Source organism: Eulemur rufifrons, chromosome 24, assembly GCF_041146395.1.
Source record: "Eulemur rufifrons isolate Redbay chromosome 24, OSU_ERuf_1, whole genome shotgun sequence".
In the NCBI taxonomy this organism is placed as follows: Eukaryota; Metazoa; Chordata; class Mammalia; order Primates; family Lemuridae; genus Eulemur; species Eulemur rufifrons.
This window is the reverse complement of record NC_091006.1, coordinates 9,621,731-9,634,541: the sequence shown is the minus strand read 5'-3', so window position 1 is coordinate 9,634,541 and position 12,811 is coordinate 9,621,731. Positions and strand designations below refer to the sequence as shown.

The window sequence follows — 12,811 nt, the reverse complement described above, 5'->3', positions numbered from 1 at the left end:
GCCGTGGCCAGCGAGGGAGGGCGGGGTTGGGAGGCGGCGGGAGTTTGCGTCCCCTCGGCGGAACCTGCCGCGTTGGGGGCGGGCTCGCGTCGTGCTTAGAGTTTGAGGGTCTCCCGCGCTCTTCGCTGTCTCAACCCTACTCCCAGGCACACCAGCCAGCTTCTGTTTCCTCCTTGCTGTGAAATATTGGGCAAGTTACTTAATCTCTCCTTGTCTTCGTTTCCTTATGACTATAAAGTGTTAGTGCGTTCCCAATGATGTTCTTGTAAGAATTAAATGAGATTTTAAAATATATATATATATATGCATGCCATATATAGAGAGCGAGCTTAAAAACAGTAACTAGTGCATAGTAAAATGCTGGACGCTACCGTTAACTCTGTGGTAGTGCTGAAAGAGGCACCTGTTGTTTGGAAGCTCCTCTGAGCTCAGGATGGGGTCGGAGCTCCAGCTGCAAAGCCACTGCCTCTTCTCTGGTATTTGCCTGATGGGGGGCTGTACCTGGACTCCTGGACTTTTCTAGGCTAGAAAATAAGTATTAATGCCAGAATTGGAAGCCAGGCATTTTGGCTGCATTCCATTATACTGTCTACCTCTCCCTTCCTCTGATACGCAGGCTTGGAAGGAATACTCAGGGAGCTAGCTACAAGAAGCATTTGGGTTAGGACTGTTACATGGATTGTTCGTGAACAAAGCAGTTGGCTGAGGGGGCCCAGTAGTAGCCGGAATCCAGCTCCTATTCTCACTAACCTGTTGCAGCTGTGTCTGCCTAGAGACAGGGACACCTCTTTCTGGTCATATAAAGTGCCATGTGGACTAATGGCATTCTTAACCTATCTCATGATGTCTTTCTCTTCCCCAGTTTCGTCTTCCCAGAACTCTGCCTTTTCCCAGAAGGAAGAGGAGAAAAATGACCAAGTTCCAGGTAAGTTTGGTTTGCCTTTCTGTTCCTTAAAATGACATCTCGGTTCACAAAGACTGGACACGTTTTTCTCTTGCTTGCCAAGGATAAAAGGGAAACAAAGGCACTTGGGAGATTGTTATATGCCAGGTTCTTGCCTTTTACTTCCAAATAATAGTATTAAAAATATCAGGTCTCTTAAAAATGGAAAACAATTCCCACATTATAAACATGCTTACAAATCATTTTTCCACATTGCTTTTTGTTTGTATTCACAGATATACATTCATAATCATACTTTAGGTACAATTTTGAAGTTTTAAAATTTAATTTTATATCACCTACATTTTAAAAGGTTACAGCATTTTCTACAGTTTACCTAATTTTATTTTTCCTTATTTTCCATATTTATGTGGTCTCTGAATTTTTGCCATTTTAAAAGACTTTGGCAATAACTGTGTTCCTACATAAAACTTTTCTTCCCAAATAGGGATTCTGAGAATTCTTGCCATTTTTTTTATTTTTTGAGATAGGGCTTGCTGTTTTGTCTGGGCTACAGTGCAGTGGCATCATCATAGTTCATTGCAGCCTCAAACTCCTGAGCTCAAGTGCGCCTCCTGCTTCAGCCTCCCGAGTAGCTGGTACTACCTGCATGTGCCACCATGCCTTGGTAATTTTTAATTTTTTGTAGAGACAGGGTCTCACTCTTGTTCAGGCTGGTCTCGAACTCCTGGCCTCAAGCAATCCCCCCTGTCTCAGCCTCCCAAAGTGCTAGGATTACAGGCATGAGCCACTGCGCCCAGCCACCATTTTTTTTTTGTCCTTAAAGTTTTAGAGACTCAATTGTTTTCTCATACGTGGTGCCTCACTTTGCATGGGTTGGTGCGATACGATTTGAGCCTAAACTAAGAGGAAATAACTTTATAGTTGTTTCAAATGAGAAGAGCTAGATTTTTTTTCCTTAATTCTAAGCTAAACCATGTATTATAGTTAAGTATCTGTTTTATTGATTAACATGTTAGTATATTTTTAAAAAGTACATACTTAGTTTAAAAGTCTAATAGTACTAGGGGATTTACCAGGTATTTAGCCAATGGAACAGCTTTGTGAGGCTGTGGATGGTCTTACCTGTATTGTAAACATAAAGAGACGGGTTTGTGAACCTTCAGATACCTATTGAAGTGCACTCAGTGCCCAGCTGACACTAAAATTTCCAGTGCCTAAGTCAGAAATTTTAGGTGTTCCATTTGGTTGAAGAAGAGAGTTCTCCATTCAGGGACCTGAGGCCACAGTAGATGTGTACTTGGCATGTCCTGGTGGATCAAGGGCTCCAAAAATAACATTGCTCCCTGGTTCCCTTTCTTAGTGCCTGGCTCTCAGCTAGATGCATCATCTGGTTGTTTAATACATAGATGCTCATAAGTCCAGTCAAAACAAATGCAGGAGTGAGCAGATTCTTTAGATTAAAAATTTTAATTTCCATATAGAAAGACACCATTTACAAAGCTATGGGACAAATAGGAAATGGGTGGGGGTGGGAACTTATACATGCTAGAAAAAAGTTTAATCTTAATAGGAATCTTCCTGTTGCATCAGGTACAATGATTGAGCAAAGGAAGTCAGTAGGCAACATGTGAAAAAAGTCAAAAGATCTTTTTTTAAAAATTAAATGGAAATTTTTAAAAAGAGCCACCTTCTTTTTCTAATAAGTACCAACTTACCCAAAATTTAAAAAATAAGATAATGTCCAGTTTCGGCCAGAGTATGGAGAAACAGGAACAGTTAATTGAGAAAAATTACCATTATACTAGTAAAATAAAGGTGCATATATTTTTTTTTTTTTTTTTTTTGAGACAGAGTCTCACTCTGTTACCCAGGCTAGAGTGAGTGCCGTGGCGTCAGCCTAGCTCACAGCAACCTCAAACTCCTGAGCTCAAGGGATCCTCCTGTCTCAGCCTCCCGAGTAGCTGGGACTACAGACATGTGCCACCATGCCCGGCTAATTTTTTCTATATATATTTTTAGCTGTCCATATAATTTCTTTCTATTTTTAGTAGAGACGGGGTCTCGCTCTTGCTGAGGCTTGTCTCGAACTCCTGAGCTCAAATGATCCACCCACCTTGGCCTCCCAGAGTGCTAGGATTACAGGCGTGAGCCACCACGCCCAGCCAGGTGCATATTTTTTGACAATGCAATTACCACTTCTTAGAACTTGTCCTAAGGAATACCCAGACAAGTTGGCTGAGATCTATGTAGAAATATGTTTTTTGCAGAGTTGTTTATAATTTTAAAATTTAAAACTATTGAATTATGCATTATTTGAAATGATTAAATACATTATAGATCATCACTTCCATGGAGTACCATGCAGCCATGAATGGGATGAAATAGGTGGTGATGATAATAGTAATGGCTGACATTTATTGATAACTTACTATAGGTCAGATGCTGTCCTAAAATCTTACATATATTCACTTATTTAATTCCTTCAAGGACCCTATAATGTAGACCCTGTTATACAGATGTGGAAATTGAGGTACTGAGAAGTTAGGTAACTTGTCCAAAGTCACAAAACTAGTAATGGACAAAGCCTTGGAATGTGAACTGAGGCAGTCAGTCTCCAGGACCTGTGCTCTTAACCTTGGCTCTGAACGCTGCTGACAAAAGATCCACTGACAGATAAAACATGTTCCTCTAAGTAAGTTCTAGGGACCGAAGTATATAAAGGGCACCATGTTATATGTAGTAGGTATTTTTCTTTTCCTTTTCCTCACTAGCATTTTTGGTGTGATTATGGAAGAGGAAGAATAGGAACTACACTGAAAGAGTTGTTCAGGTGCCAGTGTATAAGATTGAGGTTACATGTGCCTGTTGTAGGAGGCAGTGACATTCAAGGACGTGGCTGTGGCCTTCACTGAGGAGGAGCTGGGGCTGTTGGACTCTGCTCAGAGGAAGCTGTACCGAGAAGTGATGCTGGAGAACTTCAGGAACCTGGTCTCAGTGGGTGAGGACAGGTGCCCCCTGTAATTTGGCGGGCTTTCTCAACCTCCACACCGTTGACATTTTGGGCCATATAATTCTTTGTTGTAGGGGGCTATCTTGCGCATTTTAAGATGTTTTGTAGCATGCCTGGCCTCTGCCCACTGGTTCAAGGGTTTGGGACTCCTCAGAGACCAGAGTTTTCCAGTTCCCTTGGAACATAGAGAAAAGATGTTTCTGGTCTTTCTTCCAAGGCAAATATTTCTCCTTTATAAATGAACTATAAATGAACAGTTGAGCGTGGCTGCTTCTGTCTCCTTATTTCATATATCTTTTTTTAAACTTTGGGTCATGATCTATTGGTGGGTCATGAAATTTAATAAATTGCATGAGCATTTTTGTAATAAAATAAAGCAATAATAGCAAAGCTCATTAGCCAGAAATGGTGCACATTGTAGCAATAACTGTAGCTGCTTGTAGTAAAAGGATGTGATGAAAACAGACATTGGTTAGAAACAGGTCTTTTAATCTTTTATTTCGATAGTTTATATAGGTAAAAAGTGTATTTCTGATGACAGTAAATGTATTTCTTACAATGTATCGTGATAAAAAATGTTTGATAGACATTTATGGGGGCAGGGCGGGGCCTTACGTTATGGGATTGGAATGAAAATTTTTTAGTTCTCTTTTCCTTGAACATTTCCACTTAAATCTTATCTTTTCACAGGACATCAGTCCTTCAAACCAGACATGATATCCCAGTTGGAGAGAGAGGAAAAGCTTTGGATGAAGGAGATCCAAACCCAGATGGGCAGGCATTCAGGTGAGAACCGCAGCTGGAGTCATCGTAGGTAACAGCCCAGTTATTCTGCCTCTGCTCGGGATAATCTCTTCTCCACCCAGCGATCAGAGAGACCTTTTGAAAACATCTGTCACATCATGTCACTGCTCCACTTGAGACCCTCCACTGGCTTCCCATTTCACTCATAGTAGAATCCAGTGTATTTAAGGGGCTTGTAAGGCCGTCTAACGTTTGTTCCTCCTTCTTGCTTTACCATTCTGTGTTTTTCTCCTGCCATTTCCCACCTCCCTTTGTCTCTGCCAGCCTCACTTGTCCCTCACACCTGACAATTATGCTTCAGAGTCTTTTAATTTCTTTTCTCTGGCTGGAATGCTGTTAACCCATAAGCCTTCCAAAGCCCTCTTTCTTTTCTTTTTTTTTTTTTTTTTTTTTTGAGACAGAGTCTTGCTCTGTTCCCTGGGCAAGAGTGAGTGTCGTGGCGTCAGCCTAGCTCACAGCAACCTCAAACTCCTGGGCTCAAGCAATCCTACTGCCTCAGCCTCCCGAGTAGCTGGGACTACAGGCATGTGCCACTATGCCCAGCTAATTTCTTTCAATTTTTTTAGTAGAGACGGGGTCTCACTCTTGCTCAGGCTGTTTTCGAACTCCTGACCTCGAGCGATCCTCCTGCCTCGGCCTCCCAGAGTGCTAGGATTACAAGCGTGAGCCGCTGCTCCCGGCCTACCAAAGCCTTCTTTCTTATAGCTTTGCTCAGAATTCATTTCATGAGAGGCCTTCTCTGACCAGCCTGTGTAAAATACCATTTTTCCTTCACTCTCCATGTCCTTAACTTGCCTCAATTTGTGTCTGAGCACTACACCACCAGGCTTATTAGCATATATTTATTTTTTAATTGTGGTAGAATATACATAACACAAGCTTTAACATTTTAACCGTCTTTGAGTGTACAGTGGCATTAAGTATATTCACATTGTGGTACAGCCGTCACCACCATCCATCTCCACAACTTTTTCCTTGAACTCTGTACCCAGTAAACAGTGACTTCACATTCTCCCCGTCCCTCCAGGGCCTATTAACCACTGTTCTACTTTCTACCTCTGTGAATTTGACTATTTCAGGTACTTGATGTAAGTGGAATCATATAATACTTGTCATTTTGTATGTGGCTTCTTTCATTTAGCATAATATCTTCAAGGTTCATCTATGTTGTAGCACCTGTCAGAATTTTCTTCTTTTTATAGTGGAATAATATTCCACTATAGTACAGTTGACTCTTGAACAACGTGGGGGTTGAGGACACTGACCCTCCCTTACAGTCAAACATCTGAGTATAACTTTTGACTCCCCAAAAACTTAGCTGCTAATAGCTAGCTATTGACCAGACGCCTTACCAATACATAAACAGCCAATTAATATATATTCTGTATATTACATGTATTATATTCTGTATTCTTACAGTAAAGTTAGGTAGAGAAAAGATGTTAGTAAGAAAATTATAAGGAAGAGAAAATATACGTACTATTAAGTGGAAGTGGATCATCATAAAAGTCTTTATCCTTGTCTTTACTTTGAGTGGGCTGAGGAGGAGATAGAAGAGGGGTTGGTCTTGCTGTCTCAGGGGTGGCAGAGGCGGAAGAAAATCCACATGTCAGTGGACCCACATGGTTCAGATCTGTTGATTCAAGGGTCACCCGTATGTACCACATTTTCTTTATCCATTCATCTGTTGATGGACATTTCACCTTTTGGGTATCATGAATAATGGTGCTGTGCATATTGGTGTACAAATATCTGTTCAAGTCCTTACTTTCAGTTCTTTTGAGTACATACCCAGAAGTGAAATTGCTAGATCATATGGTAATTCTGTGTTTAATTTTTGAGGAAAAGCCACGCTGTTTTCCACAACAGCTACATCATTTTACAATTGGCAGTATACAAGTGTCCTGATTTCTCCACATCATTGTCAATACTTGTTATTTTCTGTTTTTTTGGTAATATCCATCCTAACGGGTTTGAAGTGGTATGTCATTATGGTTTTGATTTGCATTATTCTAATGATTAGTAATGTTTGAGCATCTTCTCCCATGCTTATTGGCTTTTTGTATATCTTCTTTGAGAAATGTCTATTTAAGTCCTTTGCCCATTTTTGTATCAGATTGTTTGTTTTTTTGTTATTCAGTTTTGGAATTTCCATATACTGGATATTAATCCTTTACCAGATAAGGATTCTTTTCTCACATTCTGTTTATTGCTTTTTTTACTCTGTTGATAGTGTGTTTTGATGCATAAAAGTTTTTAATTTTCATGAAGTCCACTTTGTGATTTTTTGTTTCTTGTGCTTTTATTGTCACATTCAAGAAGTCATTGCCAAATTCAATGTTGTGAAGCTTTTGCCATATGGCTTCTTCTAAGAGTTGTATAGTTTTAACTCATACATTTAAGTCTTAATTGATTTTTGCATATGGTGTAAGGTAAGTGTCCAACTTCATTCTTTTGCATGAAAGGCTGTCCTTTCGCCATTAAATGGCTGGCGCTGTTGTCAAAATCATTTGCCCATATATGCAAGGGTTTATTTCTGGGCTTTCAAGTCTGTTCCATTGGTCTATATATCTTTATGCCAGTACCACATGTTTTGATTATTGTAGCTTTTTAATAAGTTTTCAAATCAGGAAGTATGATTCCTCCAACTTTTTTCTTCTTTTCAAGATTGTTTTGGCTATTCGGGGTCCTTTGGGATTCCATATGAAGTTTAGGATGAGTTTTTTTTTTTTTCCCTTAATTTCTGCAAACAAGTGTTGGGATTTTGATAGGGATTGCATTGAATCTGTAGATTCTTTGGGTGATATTGACAACAATACTAAATCTTACCATTCATTAACATGGGATATTTTTTCATTTATTTATGTCACCTTTAATTTCTTTCAGCAGTGTTTTATAGTTTTTGGTGTAGAAGTCTTTCACCTCCTTGGTTAATTCCTAAGTATTTATTATTTTTGATGCTATTATAAATGGAATTGTTTTGATAATTTCTGTTTTTGATAACTTGTTGTTAATGTCTAGAAACCTAACTGAGTTTTTGTGTGTTGGCTTTGTATCCTGCTACTTTGCTGAATTGGCTTATTATTAATAGTTCTAACAGTTTTTTTGTGGAATCTTTAGGGTTTCTACCTACATCATCTGTGAACAGAGATAATTTTATTTCTTCCTTTCCAATTCAGGTGCCTTTTCTTCCTTTTTCTTGCCTAATTGCTCTGGCTAGAACTTCTAGTAGTACTATGTTGAATAGAAGTGGTTAAAGCAGGCATCCTTCTCTTGCTCTGTAGAGGAAAAGCTTTCAAGTTTTTTCACCATTTAATATGATGTTTGCAGTGGGTGTTTCATTTATGGCTTTTATTATGTTGAGTTAGATTTCTTCTGTTCCTAGTTTAAATATTTTTTCAGTCATGAAAGGATTTTTAATTTTGTCAAATGCTCTTTTTTGCATTAAGATGATTATGTGGTTTTCTTCCTTCATTCTGTTAATGTGTTATATTACATTGATTGATTTTTATATGTTAAACCATCCTTGCATTTCAGGAATAAACCCTGTTTGGTTGTGATATATAATTCTTTTATATGATGCTGAATTCTGTTTACTAGTATTTTGTTGAGGATTTTTGCATCAATGTTCATAAGGGATATTAGTCTGTAGTTTTCTTTTCTTATACCGTCTTTGTCTGGCTTTGGTATCAAGGCAATACTGGCTTCATAGAATGAGTCGGGAAGTATTCCCCCTTCTTCAATTTTTTGGAAAAGTGAGATGGATTGACATTAAGAATTCTTTAAATGTTTGGTAGAATTCACCAGTGAAGCCATTTGGTGCAGTGCTTTTCTTTGCTGAGAGGCTTTTGATCACTGACTCACTGTCTTTAGTAGTTACAAATCTATCAATAGTTTCTCTTCTTCCTGATTTAGTCTTAATAGATTATATGTCTAGGAATTTGTCCATTTCATCTAGGTTATCCAATTTGCGGGCATGCAGTTGTTCACAGTACTATTTTGTAATCCTTTTTGTTTCTATAAGTTCAGTAGTAATGTGCCCACTTTCATTTCTGATTTTAGTAATTTGAGTCTTCTTTATGTTTTCCTTAATTAATTTAGCTAAATGTCAATTTTGTTCATCTTTCCAAGGCACTAACTCTTGTTTTTGTTGATTTTTCTCTATTGTTTTTAATTCTCTATTTTATTTCTGCTCAAACCTTTATTAGATTAGAGTCTTTCCTTCTGCTAGGTTTGGGTTTATTTTTATCTTTTTTTATTTCTATTAAATTTTTTTAATACATTTCTTTTCTTCTTTTTTTTTTTTCCTCCAACTTGTCACTGACTTGAATAGGTTTGGGTTTAATTTGTTCTTATTCTTTCAGTTCCTTAAGGTGTCAGTTTATGTTGTTGTTTGAGATCTTTTTTCCTTTTTAATGTAAGCATTTACAGCTATCAATTTCCCTCTTAGCATTGCTGTTACTGCATCTCAAGTTTTGGCATATTGTGTTTTTATTTTCATTTGTTTCAAGATGTTTTCTAATTTCTCTTGCGATTTCTTCTTTGATCTGTTGGTTAAGAGTATATTGTTTAATTTTCACGTATTTATGAATTTTCTAGGTTCTTCTGTTAATTTCTAGTTTTATTCCATTGTGATCAGAAAAGATACTTTGTATGATTTCAATCCTTTTAAATTTAGTAAGACTTTTTTGTGGTTTAACATGTCGTGTGTCCTGGAGAATGTTCTATGTGTATTTCAGAAAATATATATTTTGCTGTTGTTGGATGGAATGTTCTGTATATGTCAGGTCCGTACATTGCAAAAATGTATACAACATAGAAAATTAATTCTAAAATCATGTATTTCCTTCTTTAAGATAATCATATAATAAGCCACCACACTGGTGGACATACGTGATAAAAATGACTTAATAGGATACCCATTTGTAATTCCACAACTCAGTTCAGTTTTAACATTCATCCTTACATCTTTTTCTGTTATTGAAAATTGAACTGATAATTTTCTGCTTCTCCCCCTCCTCCACACATACACTCTGGATGACCTGTTTTTCTCCTTTCTATGACTTTAAACTTTTTCAAGTTTATTATTAATAAAATAATAAGGAAAATATTGAAATGCACAGAAAAGTAAAGAAAATAGTACAACAAACTCTATGCACACTGTCTTAGCAGTTATAACTTTCTGCTGCTCCTGTTTTATCTATCCCTCTACTTTTATTGCTGGAGTATGTCGTATCACCCGGAGATTATCTGTCTGAAACAATAACTCCTTATTGTCATTTAATACCCATTCTGTGATCACTGTGGACTTAGATATATATTTTTTTCTGGAATTCTGAGGACAATCAAATATATATGTATATATATTTTTTTTTTTTTTGAGACAGAGTCTCGCTCTGTTGCCCAGGCTAGAGTGAGTGCCGTGGCGTCAGCCTAGCTCACAGCAACCTCAAACTCCTGAGCTCAAGGGATCCTCCTGTCTCAGCCTCCCGAGTAGCTGGGACTACAGGCATGCACCACCATGCCTGGCTAATTTTTTCTATATATATTTTTAGCTGTCCACATAATTTCTTTCTATTTTTTAGTAGAGATGGGGTCTCGCTCTTGCTCAGGCTGGTCTCGAACTCCTGAGCTCAAACAATCCGCCCACCTCGGCCTCCCAGAGTGCTAGGATTACAGGCGTGAGCCACCGCGGCCGGCCCAAATATATGTTTATTTTATACTTTGGATTATACTTTAACCATTTGGAGCTTTTTCAGGTTGGCTCTTATATCCTTTTGATAAGCCTCCATACTTACGTTTTTTGATCACTTCCTTACCGTCTGTCTCTATAAGATTCTCCATCCTCATCTTTTATTTTCTTATCTAGCTTTAGAAACAGCCCGTTGGTTTCTTTTATTGGAAAATAGTAATAGAAACCAAGAGCTATGCACTAATCAAAAACCTTATTGAGATGCAATTTACATGTAGGAAAAGTCACCCTTTTTAAAAAGCAAACTTTTAATTCTGAAATAACTTTATGGAAAAGTTTCATAGATAGTATAGAGAGTGCCTGTAAAGCCCTCACCTGGTTTCCTCCATTGTTAACATCTTACATTACCATGGTAAATTTGTTACAACTACAAAATTTATGTTGCCACATTACTATTAAGTAAATTCTAGACTTTGTGTGGATTTTACTTGTTTTCCGTTATTGTCCTTTTCTGTCCCAGAATCTAATGCAGGATACCACACTGCATATAACTTTCATTATTTTCTCAGTCTTCTGTGATCTGTGATGGTTTTTCATTAGTTCCCTATTTTTTATAATGTTGATAGTGTTGAGGAAATTCACCTTTTTAAAAAATTGTGGTAAAAAACACATAAAACTTACCATCTTAACCATTTCTAAGTGTATAGTTCAGTGGTGTTAAGTATATTCATGCTGTTGCACGATCTCTAGAACTTTTTCATCTTGAAAACTGAAACTCTGGGCACATTAAACAACCATTCCCCAGTTCCCCCTCCCCCCAGCCCCTGGAACCACTATTCTTTCTGTTTCTTTGGAAATTTACCCAGTTTTAAGTCTACAAATCTATACGGTCATGTAAACAGTACCATTTGCTGTTCCTTCCCCTCACCGCTGAGGCCAGGCAACTGCTCATCTGCTTTCTATGACTGTTTCTTTTCCAGAAGTTTATACAAGTGGAGCCATAACAGTATGTCTTTTTTTTTGTATGTGTGTCTGGTTTCTTTCTCGTAACATCATATTTTTGAGTTGGGCCTATCAGTAATTTTTTCCATTCTGTTGTGGAATATTTCTTTGCGTAACTATATAATAACTATACCACGTCTTTGTCCATTCACCATTCGAAGGATTCTTAGGTTGTTTCCACTTTTTAGCTACTATGAATAAAGTTGCTATGGAAAATTTACACAGGTTCTTTTTTCTCTTGGGGAAATATGTAGGCATGGAATTGGTTGAATCATATGGTAGGTGTATGTTTAATTTAATAAGAAACTGGCAAATTTTTTCATAGTGGCTGTACCAGTTTGCATTCCCACCGTTAGTATATGAGAGTTCCAGTTGGTATCTTCACTCTTTTTGATTTGAGCCATTCTAATGCATGTGTAATGGTATTTCATTGTAGTTTTAATGATTTTTAGTGGTTTTAAACATCATTTCAGGTTTGTCTTGGCCTTTTGTATATCTTCTTTTCTGAATATCTGTCCTCAAATTTTGCCTATTTTAGAAAAATTGGTTTATCTTATGAGTTGTAAAAATTATATATTTTAGAACCTGCACATGTGTTTGTAGATACTTTATACCAATCTTTGACTTTTCATTTTCTTAATGTCTTTCTAAGAGGAAATGTCCTTGAATGAAGTTCAATTTATCAATTTTTTTTATAGTATATTCTTTTGTGTCTTAAGAAATCTTCCTGCCTGAATTATCCTATGTCTTTTTTTCCTAAAAGTTGTTTTATTGTTTAAACTGTGATCTCTTTTCAGTTAATTATTATCTATGGTGTGAGGTAATGGTTAAGGTTCATTTTTTTTCCACAATCATATCCATTTTTCCAGCTCCATTTGTTGAAACAACTACCTTTTCCACATTGAATTACCTTGACATCTCTTTTGAAACGAATTGGTCATATTATACGTGTTGGTCTATTTCTGGAGCAAATCAAAATTTGCTATTTGTTAAGGATTTTTGTACCTGTGTCAAAAAGGGCTCTTAATCTGTAATTTTCTTTGGCTTCATATGATAACTTGGTAAGTAGTATACCATCCTCTTCTGTTTTCTAAAAGGGTGTGTGTAAGACTAATATTACTCCTTCTGTAAATGCTAAATTAAATTCACCAGTTCAGTTGTCTAGTCCTGAAGTTTCTTTTGTGAGAATGTTTTATTTATTTTATTTTTTTCAACTTTTATCTCTTATTATTTAGTTCTACAAAGTAGACTTGCCCAATACTTTGTTTTAAAAATGTTTTACTAAACACAATTACATTTCCTTATCATTTTAATCCTTTTCTTCTTCAAGATTACCTGGGATTTTATTAACAGATTTTTCTAAGCCTCTGGTCTCTTCCCTTTTTTTTTTTTTTTT

General features: G+C 37.0%; 1 protein-coding gene across 2 annotated transcripts in view; it reads left to right on the top strand.

The window, feature by feature from the left end:
* The window catches only part of ZNF235 (zinc finger protein 235), a 30,092-nt gene that overhangs the window by 114 nt on the left and 17,167 nt on the right, over nucleotides 1-12,811 (top strand). The window contains exons 2-4 of one of the 2 annotated variants that reach the window (XM_069457467.1): nucleotides 863-925; nucleotides 3,779-3,905; nucleotides 4,608-4,703. In XM_069457467.1, the coding sequence (XP_069313568.1) occupies nucleotides 911-925; nucleotides 3,779-3,905; nucleotides 4,608-4,703 (238 nt within the window). In that variant the 5' untranslated portion in view covers nucleotides 863-910. Of the gene's footprint in view, nucleotides 1-862; nucleotides 926-3,778; nucleotides 3,906-4,607; nucleotides 4,704-12,811 lie in introns of those variants that run through there. The other variant, XM_069457465.1, reaches the window with a different exon arrangement.